Source organism: Selaginella moellendorffii, unplaced genomic scaffold, assembly GCF_000143415.4.
Source record: "Selaginella moellendorffii unplaced genomic scaffold, v1.0 SELMOscaffold_61, whole genome shotgun sequence".
NCBI lineage: Eukaryota > Viridiplantae > Streptophyta > Lycopodiopsida > Selaginellales > Selaginellaceae > Selaginella > Selaginella moellendorffii.
In genome coordinates, this window is record NW_003314322.1 from 485,287 (window position 1) to 505,251 (window position 19,965).

The 19,965-nt window shown below is 48.0% G+C and overlaps 4 protein-coding genes and 1 long non-coding RNA gene across 9 annotated transcripts; 1 reads left to right on the forward strand and 4 right to left on the reverse strand.

The window, feature by feature from the left end:
* Positions 1 to 11,584: 11,584 nt before the first annotated feature.
* Positions 11,585 to 12,239, forward strand: LOC112351396. The gene is made up of 2 exons (XR_002994090.1): positions 11,585 to 11,835; positions 11,897 to 12,239. It is a non-coding gene; the product is annotated as an uncharacterized LOC112351396 (long non-coding RNA).
* LOC9644919 (autophagy-related protein 3) lies at positions 12,201 to 14,340 on the reverse strand. 5 transcript variants are annotated; one of them, XM_002984203.2, is made up of 10 exons: positions 14,162 to 14,340; positions 14,032 to 14,102; positions 13,860 to 13,976; positions 13,650 to 13,813; positions 13,502 to 13,587; positions 13,396 to 13,447; positions 13,262 to 13,327; positions 13,084 to 13,211; positions 12,481 to 13,036; positions 12,201 to 12,424 (listed from the first exon to the last, which is right to left on the reverse strand). In XM_002984203.2, the coding sequence occupies exons 1-9, from the start codon at positions 14,320 to 14,322 to the stop codon at positions 12,946 to 12,948; spliced, it is 936 nt and encodes a 311-aa protein (XP_002984249.1). In that variant the 5' UTR covers positions 14,323 to 14,340; the 3' UTR covers positions 12,201 to 12,424; positions 12,481 to 12,945. The 5 variants fall into 5 exon arrangements, with proteins under 5 accessions (XP_002984249.1, XP_024545007.1, XP_024545005.1 ...); XM_024689239.1 differs by having other exon boundaries at positions 13,502 to 13,599; XM_024689237.1 differs by having other exon boundaries at positions 12,481 to 12,591; positions 12,654 to 13,211; positions 13,502 to 13,599.
* A 42-nt stretch (positions 14,341 to 14,382) lies between these two features.
* On the reverse strand, positions 14,383 to 15,483 carry LOC112351408. Its single transcript, XM_024689296.1, has one exon. The coding sequence runs from the start codon at positions 15,481 to 15,483 to the stop codon at positions 14,383 to 14,385; it is 1,101 nt and encodes a 366-aa protein (XP_024545064.1).
* A 19-nt stretch (positions 15,484 to 15,502) lies between these two features.
* LOC112351387 (peroxisomal membrane protein PEX14-like) lies at positions 15,503 to 17,447 on the reverse strand. The gene is made up of 9 exons (XM_024689219.1): positions 17,133 to 17,447; positions 16,889 to 17,080; positions 16,661 to 16,838; positions 16,476 to 16,607; positions 16,393 to 16,415; positions 16,248 to 16,343; positions 16,147 to 16,191; positions 16,016 to 16,084; positions 15,503 to 15,959 (listed from the first exon to the last, which is right to left on the reverse strand). Exons 1-9 carry the CDS (start codon positions 17,412 to 17,414, stop codon positions 15,579 to 15,581), a joined length of 1,398 nt encoding a protein of 465 aa, XP_024544987.1. The 5' UTR covers positions 17,415 to 17,447; the 3' UTR covers positions 15,503 to 15,578.
* Positions 17,448 to 17,512: 65 nt separating this feature from the next.
* On the reverse strand, positions 17,513 to 19,933 carry LOC112351409 (intraflagellar transport protein 74 homolog). Its single transcript, XM_024689297.1, has 8 exons — positions 19,724 to 19,933; positions 19,463 to 19,617; positions 19,295 to 19,415; positions 18,878 to 19,000; positions 18,490 to 18,610; positions 17,937 to 18,100; positions 17,685 to 17,871; positions 17,513 to 17,625 (listed from the first exon to the last, which is right to left on the reverse strand). Exons 1-8 carry the CDS (start codon positions 19,931 to 19,933, stop codon positions 17,513 to 17,515), a joined length of 1,194 nt encoding a protein of 397 aa, XP_024545065.1.
* Between the last annotated feature and the right edge of the window lie 32 nt (positions 19,934 to 19,965).

The window sequence follows — 19,965 nt, forward strand, 5'->3', positions numbered from 1 at the left end:
GCACTACAACCTAAATCTGTGGGTAATATTGGATCATACCTACATAGGAGTTTATATGGTGAAGCACCAACAGAACTCTGCACCCTTGTGCCTCAATCAAGTGGTGTTCCAGCATTCTTGTCTGGAGCTGATTCTTTCAGATAATGGTCCCGGATTTATGGCTGAGGCATTTCATGTTTTGACATCTCGGTTGGGGATACGCCACACTTTCACGAGTGTTTATCATCCACAGTTAGATGGTTTGGTGGAACGGCTTGTTCGGACATTCAAAGGAATGATCGTGAAGTACGTAAACTTTCAGTATTCGAATTGGGATGGTTATTTGCCATCTCTTCGGTATACATATGTCACAAGGGTGTAGAGTTCTGTTGGTGCTTCACCATATAAATTTCTATATAGTCATAATCCAATATTACCAACGGAGCTGGGTTTACCTTCCCAATTGCCATGAGCTGTCGATGCTAGGTCGTGGGATTAATATTTGATGAGAATTCTTCCATTTATCCGAGTAGAGTCTGCAGAATGGTGTCAAGCATTTATTGCTCACCATAGAGGATCCCACGGACCTATCGGACGCCATTAACAAAGTTGTTCAATGTGACAATTGTCTCTTTGAACGTCGTCAGGAAAGTCGCCGTGCCACCGTTTTCCCGTCCCAAACTCAGGAATACCAGCTTGAGTCTTTGGGGTATACTTCTGAAACTACTGCTTCGGTCCCGATGGATATTTCTGGTACTACCCGACTCATCAAAGGGAAGCTGAGTCCTGCTAAAAAGCAATGTCGAGTATCTCATAATTTTTGCCTCTATTGTGCTGATCCTAATCACAAAGCAGCTGTGTATCCCAAGAAGCCTCCTCGACTGCTCGAGTTCACTCTGCCTCAAGGTTCACCTCTGTTGCAATTGGGAAATGACCCTGTCCAAATAGAGTAGGAGCTATCTGTTTGGACTCCCCGAATAAAAATCACTTTTCTTCTTTATCAAGCTCCTCACCACCTTTCATATAAGCCACCACCAATTCCCGCAACTTCTGCATCCCATGTCTCCTTTCTTTCACCAGACAATCAGGACTCAAGGCTCTGGCGCTATTGGATTCGGGCACAACTTCCTGCTTCATGGACACAGACTTTGCTGCCCAACATCACATTCCTCTTTCTCCTACCATACGGGATCTGGACTTAGGGAAATGTTGCCCATTTGAGTACACATCGGATTCACCGTCACCGATATCGCCTTCAACATCATCAACAGCAAGTCCTCCTTTGTGGTGCTTGGCCTTCTTTGGTTCCAACTGCACCAGCCTCAGATCTGTTGGAAGGAATTACAGCTTGTCTCTCCCACGTCACCATCTCCCATGTTTTCCCCTACTGTTCATTGAGTCTAAATCAGGAAAAATTCCCTAAACTCAAATTGGGGTTTTGTTCCTGACTATACGAAGTTTTCACCCTCTTTGCTCCCTATCTATTAATCTTTTTTTCCCTTTCTTCCATCTTACACTGGACAATATCCTTGTCCCATCATTCCATTCAGTCGTACGCCTCCTCCTATCTCCACAATCACTATGAAAGAACGCCTTCATAGAAAACCTGTTTTCCTTTTTGCTTTGCATGTTTCTCCTGTCAGTCTTCCTGAGAAGTATCATGATTTTAGGGATGTGTTTGACAAGAAAAAAGCTAGTGTACTACCTATTCATTGGCCTTACGATTGTCACATTGATTTATAGGAAGAAGCATCACCTCCATGGTGGCCTGTCTACGGGTTATCCCCGTCCGAGCTTAAGGCCCTCAAAGAGTACGTGGATGAGAACCTTGCATCGGAGTACATTCAGCATTTGCAGTCCCCGGCTGGAGCGCCTGTCTTCTTTGTTAAGAAGAAAGATGGGAGTTTGTGGCTAGTCATCGACTACCAAGGTTTGAACAAGGTGACTATTCGGAACCGTTATCCGGTGCCCCTGATATCAGACCTGTTGGAACACCTCGGCGGTGCCCACTTCTTCACCAAGATCGACCTCTGTGGAGCATACAACTTGATCTAGATCCGGTCTAGCGATGAATGGAAGACTGCGTTCCGAACCCGCTATGACCACTTCGAGAACACTGTCATGCTGTTTGGCTTGACAAATGTTCTAACAGTTTTCCAACACATGGCAAACGACGTCTTTCAAGAGTTTCTTGATCAGATGGTAATCATCTACCTTGATGTCATCCTCATCTACTCAAAAACTTAGGAGGAGCACGATGAGCATGTGCGCAAGATATTGGTAAAGTTGCAGGAACATGGCATATATGCAAAGCTTGAGAAATGTTCCTTTGATCATGAGTCTATGGAGTTCCTTGGGTACATTGTCACTTCTAAGGGTATCACGATGGATCCTGCCAAAGCCAAGACTATTCTCGAATGGGAGCCTCCACAATCAATGTCAGACATTTAGGTTTTCCTTGGCTTCACCAACTTCTACTGCAAATTCATTGATCTCTACTCTGATATTGTTCTTCCTCTCACGCATCTCCCTCGCAAGGATGTTCCCTTCTCTTAGTCTGCTGTTGCCTAGCAGACCTTTGACACAGTCAAGGCGGCTTTTAGTTCTACTCTGCTAATCCCTTACAACCTTTCTTCATCGAGGCGGACGCCTCCGACTTTGCCATTAGTGTTGTGATGTCTCAACTCGGAGCGGATCAGGAATTTCATCCAGTCGCTTTCCATTCTCGGAAATTCTAGCTTGTGGAGATCAATTACGAAATCCATGACAAGGAGCTCCTTGCCATCGTGGATTCCTTTGGAGAGTGGTGTCATTTTTTTGAGGGGGCGAGCCATCAAACAACGGTCTAGACAGATCACAAAAATCTCAAGTACTTTGCCACTTTCTGAGTTTTGAGCCGTCATCAGGCAAGGTGGGCACAATTCCTAAGTCGGTTTGACTTTATTATCAAGTACAAACCTGGAAAGCTTCAGGGCCTTCCTAATGCTCTTTCAAAGCACTCCTATCTCAATCTCAGGCCTAGTAATCCTATCTTCGATCAACAGGATCAGGTTATCCTCGGTCTTGATCAACTTCAAGTTATGGCAATTTCCCTGGTCCCTTAGGACTCCTCTTTGATGGATGCGATTAGAAACGATCTTCAAGGTGAACTGACAACTTCACCCCAGACAATTCAAAAGATCAACAGTGTGAAGAAGAGGGTACACATCCAGGATCATCACTTCGTTTAACGGACGATAGTGGATGCAAAAACGAATACTGCCATCAGGCTTTATCACAAGATAAGGTTCACATGCCCAAAGACTCTGCGACTTTCAAATAACACCCTTCTCTAACATCTCCTTGACGTTTGCACGTAAAATCTTGATCTCTTTAGGTGACCGACGATGAACAGTAACCTTGATTGGACAAGCATCCCTGGTTGGAATTGGATAATGTGTGGCAATCTTGGCTCCAGATGATATGTCAAATTCAAAGAGATCGGCATACTCTTTCATGAGCCAGTCAACCGCTACAACACAAATATTGTAGGAGAGGTCAGAAAAGAGAAGAGTAGAATAAGACGGAAACATAGGAGGAAATAATAGGGGGATAAAAGTAATGGATGTAGAGGTAGAAGCAGAGGGACGAAGAGGTACAGAAGTGAGAGAAATAGATGAAATATAAAGAAGTATGAGACAAGGGGGAGAAACCTCAAAGTCACATTTAGCATGATTGCATTACAATCAATCTATACCAAGGATGAGGTCAAAAACTTGATTCAGCACCACCTGTAATAACTACAACCCAAGCTCGAGATCGCCCACATGCACAACTAAATCTGCCTCATCCCATGCACATGCATGTGTGCCATAAAGAATGAAAACTTGCTCCGCCGCATGATGCAAGTGTAGACGGCAACATGTGGCAACAAGTCAAGCAAAAACCTGTATCAACCAACACAGAGAGAATAATAGGAGACCTCTTGTTATAAAAACGAGCTTGGAAAGTAAATACTGGATGAACTAATGCCAAGTGAACCCCTTGATGATACTCCCGAAAGAAATATGGAGGGGTCACTAACTTATTCGCGCAAGGTCCTTCCGTTACTTATGCGACTCTTCGTTTCTCAAATGCATCTCGGTGTCCAGACTTTCCACTGCAATAGCACCAACAGGACGTTATTGACGCTAAGGTGTCCACCCAGGAAATGGTGGCTGCCAATCTGGAAAACGCTGACAATATTAATAAGTGCGACTAACTTCATCACACGCTCAGCAACGAACATCACAGCCATGACCACGGCCTTGCCCTTGTCATTGGACTCGAGCAGCAGCAACATCAACCTCCATTGGAACAAGACTATCACCCATAAGAAGTGGAGTTGAAGGACGTGCTATAAGAAGTGGAAAAGGCGATGTCTTATAACGTTGTGCCAAATGAAGAGCATCATCAAGAGTGGCAAGAGCAAATGCATGCATGACAAAATCTTGACGAAGTGCTGGCCATAACATTCCTAGCTTGAACCGCTCCGACATATTTGGCTCCGCTCGAAGCAAGAGGCTTCAGAAGCAAACTCCATATTGCATCATTGACTCAAATGGCCCTTGACAAAGATGATGCAATTGTTGGAAGGCATCATCACAATCGTCAGCATGTCCGAATGCACATTTGAAAATGTCTAGGAGAACACTCCAATCCCCATGAGTGGCTGTGCTCAAACCATTGTACCACTGCAATGGCATCCCTTAGAGACACGTGGCAAACTCATGCACATGAGGGAAACTCATGTCGAGCATCATCCCAAGCATTGCCCCTTAGGATTACTTGTCCATGTGATGAGAATACCAACTGATCTCTAAGTACACCCCCAACTCCTTGGGTTGTTCCAACATTTATTAAAGGTAGCCCCGGCTACCATTTCAAGGACTTGAGTCCTCTTCCATACTTGACCTTCCACGGTCATTAATTATGATCTCAACTTCATGAGCACCAACCTCAACTATATAAAGGTAATCTTGTGACTCCTTTATTGTTTTGGAGTCTCTATCTTCCTCGTGATCCCAACTATAGTTGTTTACCACAACTATATGAGCCAGTTTGCAAAGTCAAACGCTCATCTGGATCACATCCTCAACTCTACGAGGAAACCCTTAAACTGTTCCCAAGATCCCAAAGTCGTTCCCTTACTGGCCCTTTTTCCATCCACCACATTGTGCACAAGTTCACTCATGAACTTGAGTGGAGAGCCATGTCCTCTCGACATGCTACTTCTCGAGGATAGGTCCATATCTAGGACCTTCCAATTCCAATACAAGTGGTGATATACTTAGCCACCAATAAGAGTCGGACTAAGGAACAGCTCTGATACCAAGTTGTAAGCGACTAAATTTTCCATTCTATTTTAGTCATTTAACCACACCTCCGACCACTTGGAGGAGTCTCACTCACAACCTCCATAAGTTCCATTTCGGACTTGGGCTTGCTAGCCCCGAGAATGGCATCCCCGCCACTCAACCTTTGCACTCGGCCCAAGTGCACTATGTTTCCGATCCCGTGATCGACACCCCAAGGTACCATCGACATATCAGCCTGTTACACTAAGGCCATGCCCCTTCATCTTGGTCACACCGGTGGTCTAACACCACCTGGATCACAGTCCCGTTTCTCAAGGACAGGGCCATCTGTCCATGAGTGATCATTCCAAATTCACTCCTTAGCATCCTCAGGATGCCCACAGACATGGGGATTAGCCTTCCCCAATACCCCTTTTCCGGTCCCCACCAAGTCCCTTTCTGCCCATGGCCGTGTTTGCCAACACTGTCACTGGATCGAGGCCCACAGGTCCGACCGCTAAGTCCCATGGTCCTCGGAGACTACCTCACCACCCGACTATATCTTTGGTCACTACACCAGAGGACTACTCCTCCTCCTTTCCACAGTCTGGGCCTTTGGGACAACAGTTTGGAACACCGTGGCTCTACGCGGGCCTCATGGGTACTCTCCTCGCCTTCCGCCTTTGGGTGCTCTAGCCATGGGCTTAGAGCGAGGTTCCATTGAGCCACGTCAGGTATCCAAGTAGGTAGTGCCACCCACGCTTGGACTGGGAGCATCGACTAGTCGATCTCCCAGGGGAACTAAAGCCAGCTCTTAAACACTTCACCAAGCTACCCCACTTGTTGGTCCGTATTCACTCTAGTCTTGGACTTCCCAGTGGTCAGTTCATCACCCAACATTGGGTATGGCCTTCCTAGGCCAAACTAGCCTTTCCTGGGCCAAACTGGCCTTTCTTGGCCAAATTGGCTCCACTAGGCTCCAACCCCCACACTCTCCCTACTATACTTTTGGAACCCCTTGCAGCCCCCCCCCCCCCCCCTAGGGGACGATTGCTTTGGGAGCTTGTAGTAGTATTCGAACTCGGACTCGGGCTCAAACTCGGACTCGGACTCGGTCTCGGTCCTGGTTTTGAACTCGGACTTAGTCTCGGTCTCGGTTCCATCTCGGACTCCATCTCGGGTCTATCTCAGACTCCATCTCAAGGTCCATTTTGGACTCCATCTCGGACTCCATCTCGGGGTCCATCTCGGACTCCATCTCGAGTCCATCTCAGACTCCATCTCGGACTCTATCTCGGACTCCATCTCAGGTCCATCTCGGACTCCAACTCAGGTCCATCTCGGACTCCATCTCGGGTCCATCTTGGACTCCATCTCGGGTCCACCTCGGACTCCAACTCGGGTCCATCTCAGACTTCATCTCAGACTCCATTTTGGGTCCACCTCAGATTCCAACTCGGGTCCATCTCAAACTCCTCCACGTGTCATTTGTTGGTCCTTTTGGGTATCTTTTTGGAGCTTCACTTATTGCTCACTTCATGCTTGTTCTTTGAGCCCTTCGTTGGGAGTTCCACTCCCGCTCTCGACCTTTGAAGTCGGAGCTTTTAGTCCAAACATGTTACACTCGTTTGGCTTTCGCTTCGGCCACTACCACGTGGCACCCTTCTGGCTCCACTTTTGGGCCTAGGGATTTTGTGTCTCACAGCAACAAGTCAAGCAAAAACCTGTATCAACCAACACAGAGAGAATAATAGGAGACCTCTTGTTATAAAAACGAGCTTAGAAAGTAAATACTGGATGAACTGGTGCCGAGTGAACCCCTTGATAATTGTAGCGCACGTGGTTTTGACCCTTTATCCTATGGTGATTTACCATAGGATAACACCACAAAGTGGAACCTAACCCTCTTTGTGCCACGTGACAGATGCCATGTGTCCATGCCACGTGTCAGTAGGAACTTGAGGTTCAAGGCCTTGGGCCACTGAACAAAGGAACGGTGCCAAACTCCCAAGCACGAAGCCAAGGAGTGACGGAACCGAACTATGGAGCAACTCCCGAGCATAAAGCCCAAGGAGCAAAGGGACAGGAGCCCGGAGCGACTTGGAATAGTCCTAGAATAATCAGCATCCCAATGCTAGGACCAACAAGCAAAACGGAGCCAAACAAAGTCTGGCACTATTTCGGCATACCGGTGGCCTAACGCGAGGACATGGGTACTCCACCAGCTAGCATGGTGTGGAACTTGGGCTTAGACCCAAGCCGGACGCAGAACAAGGACAGGCATGCAAGCGGAAGCTAAACTATGCCTTAGGTTGGTCGGCCATGCCCGACCTACCCCCCCCCCCCCCCTTGAGGAACACGCCCAAGCCTCCCTTAGTATCAAGAGTTAGTCTCTGGGACAAGCTCGAAACTTACTAAATATGGAATGGCGCTAGATTGCGAATTTAGACACGGACGAACACCATTGTGTTCAGGCCGATCTCTACATTCCGTAGATATGCCAAATGAGCAAATCTGGGCACTTTCCATAAATAGCATTTGGGACCGAAATGAGACCAACGCTAAGGGCATGATAGCGAGCATGTTTAGCAAACACGGTAAGCTATCATGTAGCGATATTGAGGGACCAATCAATACGTGAGGGTTCTTGTCAAGCTAGTGCAAGACAGAGCAAAAGAGAACTAAGAGCCAGGCCGAGTATGCTCAGCTAGAAACACATAGGAGTTCCTACCTTATGTCCATCTGGCTAAGTACAGATGCTAAGCCCAGTAAACTAACACTTGAACAAGAAGGGTTGATAAAGGGAACCAGTAATACCGACCTCCTGCCATCGTGGCAGTAAGGTAAGAGTGTCCGTAAGGACTAGTCGACAGGTAACTTTCAATACCCAAAGTCACATTCGCGACAATAATACTCCCAAAAGAAATATGGAGGGGTCACTAACTTATTCGCACAAGATCCCTCCGTTACTCATGTGACTCCTCGTTTCTCAAATGCATCTCAGTGTCCAAACCTTCCACTGCAGTAGCACCAACAGGACATTGTTGACGCTAAGGTGTCCACCTAGGAAATGGTGGCTGCCAATCTGGAAAACATCGACAATGTTAATAAGTGTGACTAACTTTATCACACGCCCAGCAATGAACATCACAGCCATGACCACGGCCTCGCCCTTGTCATTAGACTTGAGCAGCAGCAGCATCAACCTCCATTGGAACAAGACCATCACCCATAAGAAGTGGAGTTGAAGGATGTGCTATAAGAAGTGGAAGAGGCGATGTCTCATAATGTTGTGCTAAATGAAGAGCATCGTCAAGAGTGGCAAGAGCAAATGCATGTATGACAAAATCTTGACGAAGTGCTGGCCATAACATTCCTAGCTTGATCCACTCCGACATATTTGGCTCTGCCCAAAGCAAGAGGCTTCAGAAGCAAATGCCAAATTGCATCATCGACTCAAATGGCCCTTGACAAAGATGATGCAATTGTTGGAAGGCATCATCACAATCGTCAGCATGTCCAAATGCACGTTTGAAAATGTCCAGGAGAACACTCCAATCCCCATGAGTGGCTGCACTCAAACCATTGTACCACTGCAATGCCATCCCTTAAAGACATGTGGCAAACTCACGCACATGAGGGAAACTCACATCAAGCATGATATGTGGCAATCACCGTGAAGTGATTGAACCAATGATACACATCATCCTCGGGATTCCCGCGAAAGAATTCTGGTGAAACGCAAAGATTGGCACCAACAGCAAAAGAAGTTGTACCACGTGCCATGAATGCCACCATCAACTGAGTTTAGTTGTTCAATTGCAATCACATAGCATCAAACAATTGTATCAACTGCTGCTCCAGAGTCAAAGGAGGAAATTGCTAATCTACCAATGAAAAAGAGGAAAAATGAAAAAAAGCTAGAAGGAAAGGGAAATTTAAACAATGCAAAAAGTTAGATGTAAACCAAAATCTTAAAAGAAAAGAACAAAAGAAAGGAAATGGAAAAAGTTAAATTTAGACGATGCAAAAAGCAAAATTTAAATCAAAATCCCAAATCCAAACACTTCTTAAGGACAATCAAAGTTACCCCTTATTTCCACCAATGTGAGTGCATGGAATATGAAAAGGGAATATAGAAAATATACATCTAAATTAACCCAAAAATCTTACCTTATATATAAAAGTGAGTGGTTCAGATTGCTAACAGTTACCAAAATCCCATTACGCTAATATTAGTATATGGCATTGTAATTATACACTTAAACTTCACAATGCATTTTAAAATTTTCTTTTTATGGATTTTCTATTTGTACTGTATTTAAGAGATCCAAATTATCCAATTAGTTATGAGAAAATACTCCAAAATCAGTTTTATAAAATGTCTTAAATGTATTATATTTTGTAATCTAACCGGCATGCTGCTACAAAAACACAAGGGGCCCTCAAAGCTAGTTTCCAACGCCTCAGTTCTTAAAAAAGCAGAAAGACTCAGGGTTCTTGGTTTTCGACAATGGTGGAGGAAAAGGAGCATCCACTGCTTACCTTCCATGCGCGGCTTCCCCTGGTACCTCTCAAGCACGCCATGACGATGCCGTATCCCAAGGTTCCCGACCCTGTCAAGAAGTTGTTGATTATGGGGCCACTAGCACCGCTTGGCGACTTGATGCATCGTGGCGGCTATAGTGTAGGGAGGTGGGATATCGAAGCGGACATCCAGTCTTGGTATGGTCAGCTGCCCGATCGACCCCCTCTCTACTCCTTCTTCACGATCTATTACTGGAACTACCTCTCGCAAATGGTAGGTCTTTTCCGCGACAACCACGAGGAAATCTTTGGATCTTTCGAGTCAGGCACCATTGCGAGGCCGGAAGGATGCTTGTTCCGCCGGGGCGTCGCCACTCCAGTCCTACTCTTCTTGCTCGACTTCTTCAACTTGCCCGACAAGCTGGACCTGGTGCAAGACAGGCTCGTGAATTACATGGAGATCACGGGAGCTCGCTTTGGGGTGCTCACGAATCTCAACTCGTCGTGGCTGTGCAAGAGGGCTACGGCGAATGAGCTCCTGGTCTCGTCGCCCGCCATGAACAATCCGCTCATGGCGCTCGGCTTCGCAGTGGAGGTGGCGAGGAAGGAAGGACTGCCACCGCTGACGGGCGTGAGGAGCGTGCTGCCCAAGTTCGACTTCTCTCCCGTCCTTGAGATCTTGGAGCTCGTGTGCAAGCTGAGCAACATCGATCCACGCAAGATCGTCGACAAGGCAGTCACGGACGATGGATTCAAGTTCGAAGATCTGAGGCAAGTGGATACGCTACCGCTGCATCGCGATGGCAACGCTAACCAGACGGTGTTTGCTGTTCGAGCGAAGTATGCTGGACAAGACGTGGTGGTGAAGATCAGGGACTTGACAAGCCAGTTCAAGGCTGGTATCAATCTCGGTCTCGCCAAGCTTGCTAAGGAGGTGGACTGCTACACGAGGCTCAAGAACGTACAGGGCTCTGCGGTTCCCAAGCTTCTGTCGTGGGGGTTCCTCAAGGGGGCGATGTTCGTCTTCGTTATGATGACCGACGGTGGTTTCAGCGAGCTCGAGCAGTGCTCCAATCCTTCGAAGTTCATCTTAAGTGACGAGGGGGAGACTCTGAAGCAGGCGATGGAGTGCTTGCGCGCGATCCACAAGCGTGGGATTGCCATCCGCGACATCAACACGTCCAAGGTTGTGAGCAAAGTCGACGAGGCTGGGAAGCTGCATGTTAAGCTGGTTGGCTTTGGCGGTGCCCTGATTACGGAGGTTTTGTCCCAAGAGTGGTATGAAGCTACTGCCAGAGACGTTGCCCTGCTCGAGAAGGCATGTGATCCACTTAGTCCTGAGAAGTTGATAGCGGAAGTTGATAGGAAGCGATTGCTGGGGAAAGCAAGACGTGATGAAGAACTGCAGGCGAACAGGCAGGCGAACGGACATCTAGGTAAGGTATGATATCTGGTACGTAGGGGCAACTTGGTCTGTATCCTTTTCAGCTCTGCTTTATGTTTTAGTGTCATGTTTGTATTTTTCTTCCTTTTTGTTCTTGCAACTTCTAGCAAGAACCTTGGAGATATTTAAAATCGATTGGAAAGGCGATCCTCCACTCTTTCTCTCGAGCAATGCGGCTGCCCTTCGATGCAGACACAAGCTGACCTCTCGTAGCCCTCTCTACAGTGTTGCAGTGGACGAAGCAGAGTGACAGGAATTAGTGAAAAGCTCATCGTGCGACGGGCATGATGTTGACTGACATCTTCGAAGAAGAGCTCAGGATCAAAGTTTATCACGCCAGAAATAAATATATCGACATCGTCTTCTTAGTTTTAGATGGACAAGTCATTCTTCTCTTGGACATTTACAATTGAGGACCATCCACACATGGCTGGGAAGCTTCATCCCATCGCGATTTTGTTGTCACAGAACCCCCTTTTATGTTTTCCCTGCTTGGTCTGTTCGTGGCGTCGGTCATTCCAACAATTGAGGACGATTACACAATGGAGTTCCCAGTAGGAGCGTCATGAGGTACATATAGCGTGGCCCTTCTTTTGCGGCGCCCTCCAGCCTCGTCACCACATCTGTCCAGGTTTTGTTTGCAGGGCGTGCAGGAGTGCCATGGCGAGCACAGCCACGGCCACTGGCCAGCCATCCGAGACAGTCATGGGCGCCTTGCAAGCCACTTGCCACGCCGTGGGTAACCACCTTGGCCAGAGATGAGAAAGTTGGAAATTGAGAGATTTCAACACAACCCAGATGAAGACATTACATAGCAAACTCTCTCAGTAAGAATTTAGGAAGAAAGCAGCTTGTGGCTGAAGAGTTTGGGAGGCCAAGACCACATGCTAGGGGCAGGATTCAGGTGAGCAATCAAGGAGATGTAGCAAGGCCAAGACCAAGATGAAGCTTATTTGATTGATGAGTTTTTTGTATGCTGTGCAAGATTCAGGCTGGCATGTAGTTATGCCCAGTAATGATTCATGTGACTACCAGGTTGCAGACAAAGCCATCATTTCCTCCTTCGGTAACCAGGTTCCTTACGCTTGTTTGATAAGCTCAGTAGCAAAAGCAGGGGGACGGATCGCACTCTCCTTTCAGCAGCGAAGGAGTCGCATTTCTACCCATGCAAAGCGAAAGCTCAAGTCAAGCAGTGAGAAGAAGCAATCCACATACCGAGCAAAGCACTTTCTTGATGTAGTTCGCGCAAGTTGCATCGGAGATATTGGCCGAATCATCCGACACAGAGCAGCAGAGTACTGGTAGCATTTCTAAAGAACCGACATCCTGCAATGGAGCCTCTGAGACAAGAGAAACCCCACGAGGCAAGAAAATTTCAAACTTGGTACCTTGAAGCTGAAGCAGAGCAAAGCCGCCATCCTCCTCAATCGTCCTTTTGGACGCTACATGGGACCCTACAGCCATAACTTTGTCCTGCTACTCACTTGACTCTTGCTAGTAGCTATGCGAATGCGTTGCTCGCAGTCGTGTTCCCCGTGTTGACTCGCAGCCGCTAGGTGCCTACCAAAGAAACGCCGTCGTGATACCGGAAACTTCTAAAGAATGCGCTGTCTTGGTATTTATCTAGGTGTAAACTGTACAGAACATTATCTCGCCGATAATGTACCGGTTTTATGTACCTCATGACGCTCCAACCGTGAACTCCATCGTATAGTCGTACTCGATTGTTGGAATGACCGACGCCATGAACTTGAGGAACAGAAAAAGGTACCTGCGCAAGAATGTCCACTGTCAACAAGCCAAGCAGGGAAATCATACTTATCAACTTCGGGTTCCACTCCTCGTGACAACAAAATGGCGATGATCTTTTTCATAACCGGGGCATGGCGGCAAGGATGAACTGATGCATGCTTCCCAGCCATGTGTGGATGGTCCTCAATTGTAACCTGTATGCCAATATCAGTTCCAATAAAAATCCCATCGTTCTCCAACTTACAGTCTGTCGAGCATGATCTTGACTGACATCTTCAAAGACGAGCTCGGGATCCAAAAGCATTCGAGACTGTGAGTTCAAAGTTATGTCAGCATGTCAGCAAACTGTATGTAACACAGACGAAAATGCTTAATTACCTCGTCATATCCAGTTAGCCATACTCTTGGAACTTGGAAGTACTGGTCATACCTGTAGTGAGTACCTTAAAAGGACTGAACTTGAAACTCTAGAACGTTAGCTTACGTGATGCTTATATCGTAGGTCCGAGTACGCAGGATATTGTTATCATCCGGCTCATGAGCTATTAGATAGGGTGCATGTACTGCAGTCTGCGTAATGAACTGAATTTGACAAAAAAAAAGAGAGAGAAGGAATTTTCCAAAGTGAATACCTCGTCCCGCGTCACAAGGTTATCGGAGCTATCAAAATCGGACATATCCGGAACATCATCCTCGTGATTTACGTATGTATCGTCAGAGATCAGGATCTGAGGTCTGTCTTCTGTGTCCGCCATGTCCATGGATGGAACTGTGTCATCGTCGTCCTTAAGAGGTCCTGGAACTTGGCAATCAAAACTTGAGCTAGAAACGAAACAGCATACCCCCAGGAGCTCCGTGAGTCGCTAGCCAGCCTTCCCCGTCTTCTCCATCGAGCAAAACTTCCCCACCAGCAGCTGCGTATTCCTCTTCAAACGCGGCCGCTCGTCGCAGGCATGGAACTAAAAAGGAAAAAAAGAATGAAAACTCTATCCAAAAGCTTCTCAAAGGCATTACCATTCCTAGTGATCAAAAACTGCTTGTCCTTCGGCAAATGTCCCTTCTGTTTGGAAGGGTCGCCACTCTCCCTGCGAGAAAGAGGAGGAAGAAAATAGGTAAACAAGGGACTTTAGGTAGCGTATCATACCAGGACCAGGTAGGGCACTTGGCGACGAGATTGTCACCGGCCTGGACGAATTCCGCGGGAGTCAGCACGCCTTTCTCGACGAATGCCGAGACCGTGCGAGGACTGGTTATTCGCTCCACGAAACTTTTCATGCCCTCGTGCAATCGCTGCTTGAACGCCATCGTCGCCTTCGCAGCGAAGAACCAGGAACCCTAAACTCGACTTTAAGTCTCTCGTTTCCTTTATGATCCAAACTTTTCAAAAGGGACACAGTATCTCTTCCAAGTTCTAAAATCGCCATCGCTCAGCGCCAGTCCAATCCCCTGCTGCTGCTGCTCCTCGCCCTCCTTCTTCCCCACCCCCAGATAATACATTCTCAAGCTCCCATCTTCCATCTTCACCACATAGGGAGTAGCAACGATCCAATTGTCCCACACCTCCTCCCCTCGCCGAGCTCTCAAGATCGGACCCCCGGGCTCGTCTCCGCACTGCTCGTCTCTCCTCCACACTAAACCATCCTCCGACGTCGCCAGCCCGATCGCAAACTCGTACTGATAGTTGGATCCCTCGTAGAACATGACGAACTCGTCTCCGATCCTCAAGACATGCCGCACGGACACGCCACCTTCGTCCCACGAACCGGGCTTGCCACACTCCAGCACCTTTCCCTGCTTGTGCCACAACAGGCCATCGTCCGAGGTCGCAACTCCAGCCGAGAAGAAGCCCATGTTGTTGTGGCCTCCGTTCTCTCGCGTGTGGTAGCTCATGAGCCACTTATCTCCTGCTGTCCGGGGAGGAAGAACTCTCGGCCACGATGCCCCGTTTTGATCCCACTCTCCCTCTTTCCCGACGCATAGCACCGGCTTCTCAATCCTCTCGAAGTTCAGTCCATCGTCCGACGTTGCGACCCCACTCTGGAGCTTCACACCCCTCCGCACGCTCCCAAACAGTGCCACTTCCTCCATGCCTGCTCCAAAGTAGAACATCCACCACCTGTCGTTGTGACGGATCACGTCCCCGACGCCGATATGCACCGCGTCGAACGCCGACGGATCATCTGACGGATCCATCACGGCTCCTTCGTACAGCGGGCCTTTGGCTCGCTCGAACCTGTAACCATCTTCGCTTGTAGCCATCCCGATGCGGCCCGTTGGCAGGAAAACGTTGAAAGGCTTGACACCAAAGTTCCACTCGTCCCTTGCCCGTCCATAGTAGTACATCCTGTAGCAGCTGTTCTTCTCACACTTCGCGACCACTGCTCCGGAGAATGCCTTCCTGTCCCACCAATTTGAGTCCGGCGCGGCTGGTAAAAGCACAGCTCCAGAGCTCCAGGAGTCCGCCATAGATCCTAGCTCCTCTGGATAAGGTAAGGTTGTGGACCTTGATTATAGCTAGAGAGCTGACTAATTAGCTAATGTCACCACCTAAGCAATTCCTGTCACTCTGCTTCTTCCACTGTAACTTCAGACGTGCTCTCTCTGATCTCTGAACTGGACGAGCCCTCCGCATTGTCAGTGCTAGTCCCGTTGCTATGCACATTGTCGTAGCTCGGATAAGAAACTGGACTCGGAGACTTATGTCTGATTGCAGCATCAACTCCCGGTAGAATTGTCTTTGGAACGGGTGGAGGAACCCATGCCCTGCCTGCGGTCTCAATCTGTGGAGATGCACTAAAAGCACCATCACTGCTAACCGTGTCCTGGTCCTCCATTTCCACAATTTTCACTGAGTTCTCTGTTATTTTGGCGTCTCCATCCCTCTGTCTCCACCATGGTTGGGCGCTTGCACCGTTTTCTGACGGTACATGACTCTCCCACGGCTGCACCAGAAGAAGACCGTAGTAAACAAGAAACAAAAGGAGGTGTGACGCCTTACCTTGGTCTTAGGCTGCAACATGGAGTTAGATGCCGGCTGAGTGGGATTTGGAGGTTTATCATTCACATCCTGACAGAAAGAAAGATTGTTCGGCTTCGCTCCACAAAAGAAAAATAAAATAAAACATTTACCCGTATGCCTGGTGGCTTTTCACCCCGCTCGACCATGGCCAAGATCTAAAAATTTTCACGTAAGAAATCAGGAAAATAGAGCTAGAACTATTCAGCTGTACCTCAGAGTATTTAGCCGATGGAGCAAACCTGTCGGGATCAAAACTGTAGGGAGCAGAGGAAGGCCTTGCAGGCTCAAAAGCCACTCCAGTAGAATCCTGAAGGTAAAGAAATCTGTGAATGAAAAGAATGTACAGAAACACAAACCTTTGCGTCTCTTGGTACTTGTGCTGCAGATGAAAACGAGAAGATGCATCAGAAAGAGACACCAAGAAAAAGGACGAGCAGACCTTTATAGACATTGGTTTCGCTGGAAGTGATATTTCCTTTCTTCTGGAGTTGGATCAATGTGTCAAGCCGCAGCTTGATTTCCCGCGTTTGCGCCTCCATGGACTTGACAACAGTGTCAAAGTACCGACGTTCTGTGAACAAACCGGCTTGAGTACACTCTCAATAATCAATCAAGAAGCGCAACCTTCGTGTCTGGAGCTCACGAGTTCCCTCACAAGCGCAGCCATTTCCGTAGTGGCAGCAGTTAACGCGGCAGAAGCCTTGGATGCCTCCACGTCCAGTCTTGACTTCTTCTGCTCTGAGCTTTCCTCGTCAAGAACAATACGACGCAGCCAAGCTTTCATTCTTGGAAACAAATAAGTCTGCAAGAACAAAGAAGGTGTCAAGCGCCAACACGGGGAAAAAAAGAAACCTTTGTCACGACTGCTGCTCCTGCTCCAGCCGCACTAAGCACCCCAATAGCCAAAACCACTTGTGTCCATCGAGCACCCTTTCTTGGAACCACAGCCACAGCAGCAGTCTGTGCGGGCAATGCCACAGCAGTAACAGGGCCCGCCGTTGGAGCTGCTGGAACGGGAGCAGCGGAAGTAGTAGACGGTGGATCCTGGAAAGAAGCTCTCAGTATCAAGAGAGGCATGGAACAAGCACATATATACCGGGACTCGCCGAAATGCCTCATCGATTTCTTCTCTGGTCAGGCCTTTGCGCTCAAGAAACGATCGCCTGTAGACAACGGGGGAGTTCTTCACCTTGGGATGGGAGAGGAAATTGACAGCATTCTGGACTTGATCTTCCCTCACGGACTGCGGCGGGATGAATCGCCAATTGTCGCCCTTGTCGTCGCCCGCTGCCACTGGCGGCGCTGCCGGAGCTGCTGACGATGGCGGCGCCGCTGCTGGCGCCGTTGCTGCGGCTCCATTCACCTGAGCCTCCGCCATTGCCACAAACAAGGAAAACTAAGAACCCTAGATATCGATTCATTCACTGTTTAAATTAATATTTCCTTTCCAGGCCTTTGGTGAAAGTTTGCGAAGTATCAATAGCTTTGCATCTGGCTATTTTTGATCTCGCTGTTGAGCTGCGAGACCATGAACCGTATGTTCTCCAGCACAAGGCCGTAGTTTAGCTCTCGCTCCTTGGTCTCAACTTCTGCAAGAACAAAGAGGTGTGAAACTGGTCACAGATCGTCTTCTACTTTTGGAGACAACCTTCCTGGAGCACTTGGTTGCTGCTTTGTAACGCGTGGAACCTCGTCTTCAAGTCCTCCAGGTTCCTATGCAGATCGCTGTCATCCAAAATCTGGCTGAAAGCCTCGAGCTTCTCGACTTGCTCCCTCACTTGCTCCTGGAGAAATGCCTTCTTCTCCTCGATCTTCTGCTTCTCGGCTTCTAATTTCTGCTCGCGTCGTACACGCTATCATGTTAAGTCTAGCAACAGAAGAACACTCCACGTCCACTTACCGCGCATTTCGCATCACACTGGGATCTGCTCCCATCGAGGCGTTTGAAATCTTCCATCTCGTTTTCGAGCAAACTGATGGCCTGCTTTGTGCATGATATGTCCGTCTCGGTTCTGGCTTCTAAATCGTCCAGCTGCTTCAATTCCCCGCGATGAAACTCCAGCTCTGCATCACAAAGGAAATAGATGCTCATCACCGACATCTTAGTTACCTCTTTTGTAGTTCTCAACATCTTCAAACTTCTTCTCGTGATTTGTTTTTGATGCCTTGTAGCTCTCTGCTGCCACTATTCCCTGTAAAATGGGGAGTTTTTCTTCAAAGAAAATATGGAACAAAACAGACCTGACTAATCAGATGTAGCAGCTCACAGATTTTTTGCTGAGCTTCAAATGTCCGGTTTTCCTGCTCTTCTCGGAGGCTATCAAAGTTTTCGATATAGTTTTGCATCTTCCGTTCTTTCTGTTGCATTTCTAGGAATTTCTCAATCCTTCCGCCTGGACCATAAACAAAAATAAATGCGATATAAGATAGTTAAAAAAGAAAAAAAAAGCCACCTTTTAGTTCTGAAATGGACCGTTCTGCTTCGGCAATTTTCCCTTCGTGAAAGTGTATTTCGCTCTCAAGTACTTGGCTTTTCTCTTCCGCTTTGATGATCTCCAGATTATCCTGCCTAATCTGCTCATTCAAAGCTTGCAACTTGAGGCACGCATGAAAGCAAGACGGGTGTCACGTTACCTTGGACAGGAGCGCTTCCTTGGCCTCCTCAGCCGTTAGCTTGATCGACGGGTTTTCCATCCTCAATTTCTCAAGCTCTCCCTCGACAGTTAAAAGCTGGTCAGTCAGCATGACAAGCTTCTGCTTTGTAGGATTGGACTTGAAAACATTCTGGAAATATATATAGATCTTGAGCATCAATCAGCAAATAGCAAATCCACAACTCGCCTGTTCCAACTCTTCATTTGACGTGCCGATCTCGCCAATAAGTGATTGCAGTCTCTCCACTTCTGTCTCCAGTTTCCTGTACTCTTGCTGGAGTTCCACGTACTGCACCTTTGCTTCCGGTGCCTGCAAGGCTAAAACGGAGACAATAAATTCCGAGACATCGCCTAAAGAACCACACCTCCTCCGCGATCTTGTGCTCGATTTCAACATCCAAACCTTGCGCTTTGTCATGGAGCTCCTTACCTTCCCTCTCTTTCCTGATCGTCGAATCAGTTTTGCAGAATGATTTGTACACGAAGAGGCTCACAGCGTTCTCTCCAGAAAAAGCTTGTCCACTTTTTTTGTTTCTTTTGCGTTTCTCTCTTTCAGAGCCTCGAGCTCCTCCCTCAGTTCATCGGGCTCCATTCCTGCATTTACCTGCTTCAACAAGTTACATACCACATGAAGCCTCCGGTTTGCGCTAACCTTTTCCATGACTACAGTATAGTCGAGCAGCTGCAGCTTCAGTCCCTGCACTTCCTCCGCTAGAGCTTTCTGCCTGCAAGGTCTCGTAAGAATTGGTCCTTACAGTTCCAAAGTCCTTACTTCTGCCCGACATGCACACTGGCGAACCTCTCCTTCTCCAGTTGCTCAACCTCCTCCACCATTCGCTCGATCTCTTGCTGCAGCTCTTGCTTCTTGGAGCGCAATTTCCCTACGTAGTAGGACCGGTCGAGAATTTGTCGGCCAGGGCCTAGAGCCTCAGACAAAGATGTAAATCAATGTTACCAAAGATACAAGGGACCAACCTTGAAAAGAGGATCGCATGCTTATCATCCCTTGCTGCGTGATAGGCCGAGACTCTACCTTGACATCGGTGTTGATGCTCGGAGAGCCTGGTCGGAAACAAGGTGTAAACGATCCAAGAACGTGTAAGCAGACCTGGTGTGGCGGGGCGCCCCTTGACGAGGCTCCTGGCCGAAGACGGGCGCAAAGGGCTGTTGGAGGAGGAGGGCCGGGCATGGCGGCTGGACGGTACACGAGGGGTGCCCAAAGGCGATGGATCCGTGGACGCATTCATCCCTTCCCTCCGCTTGCCCTAATTCAGC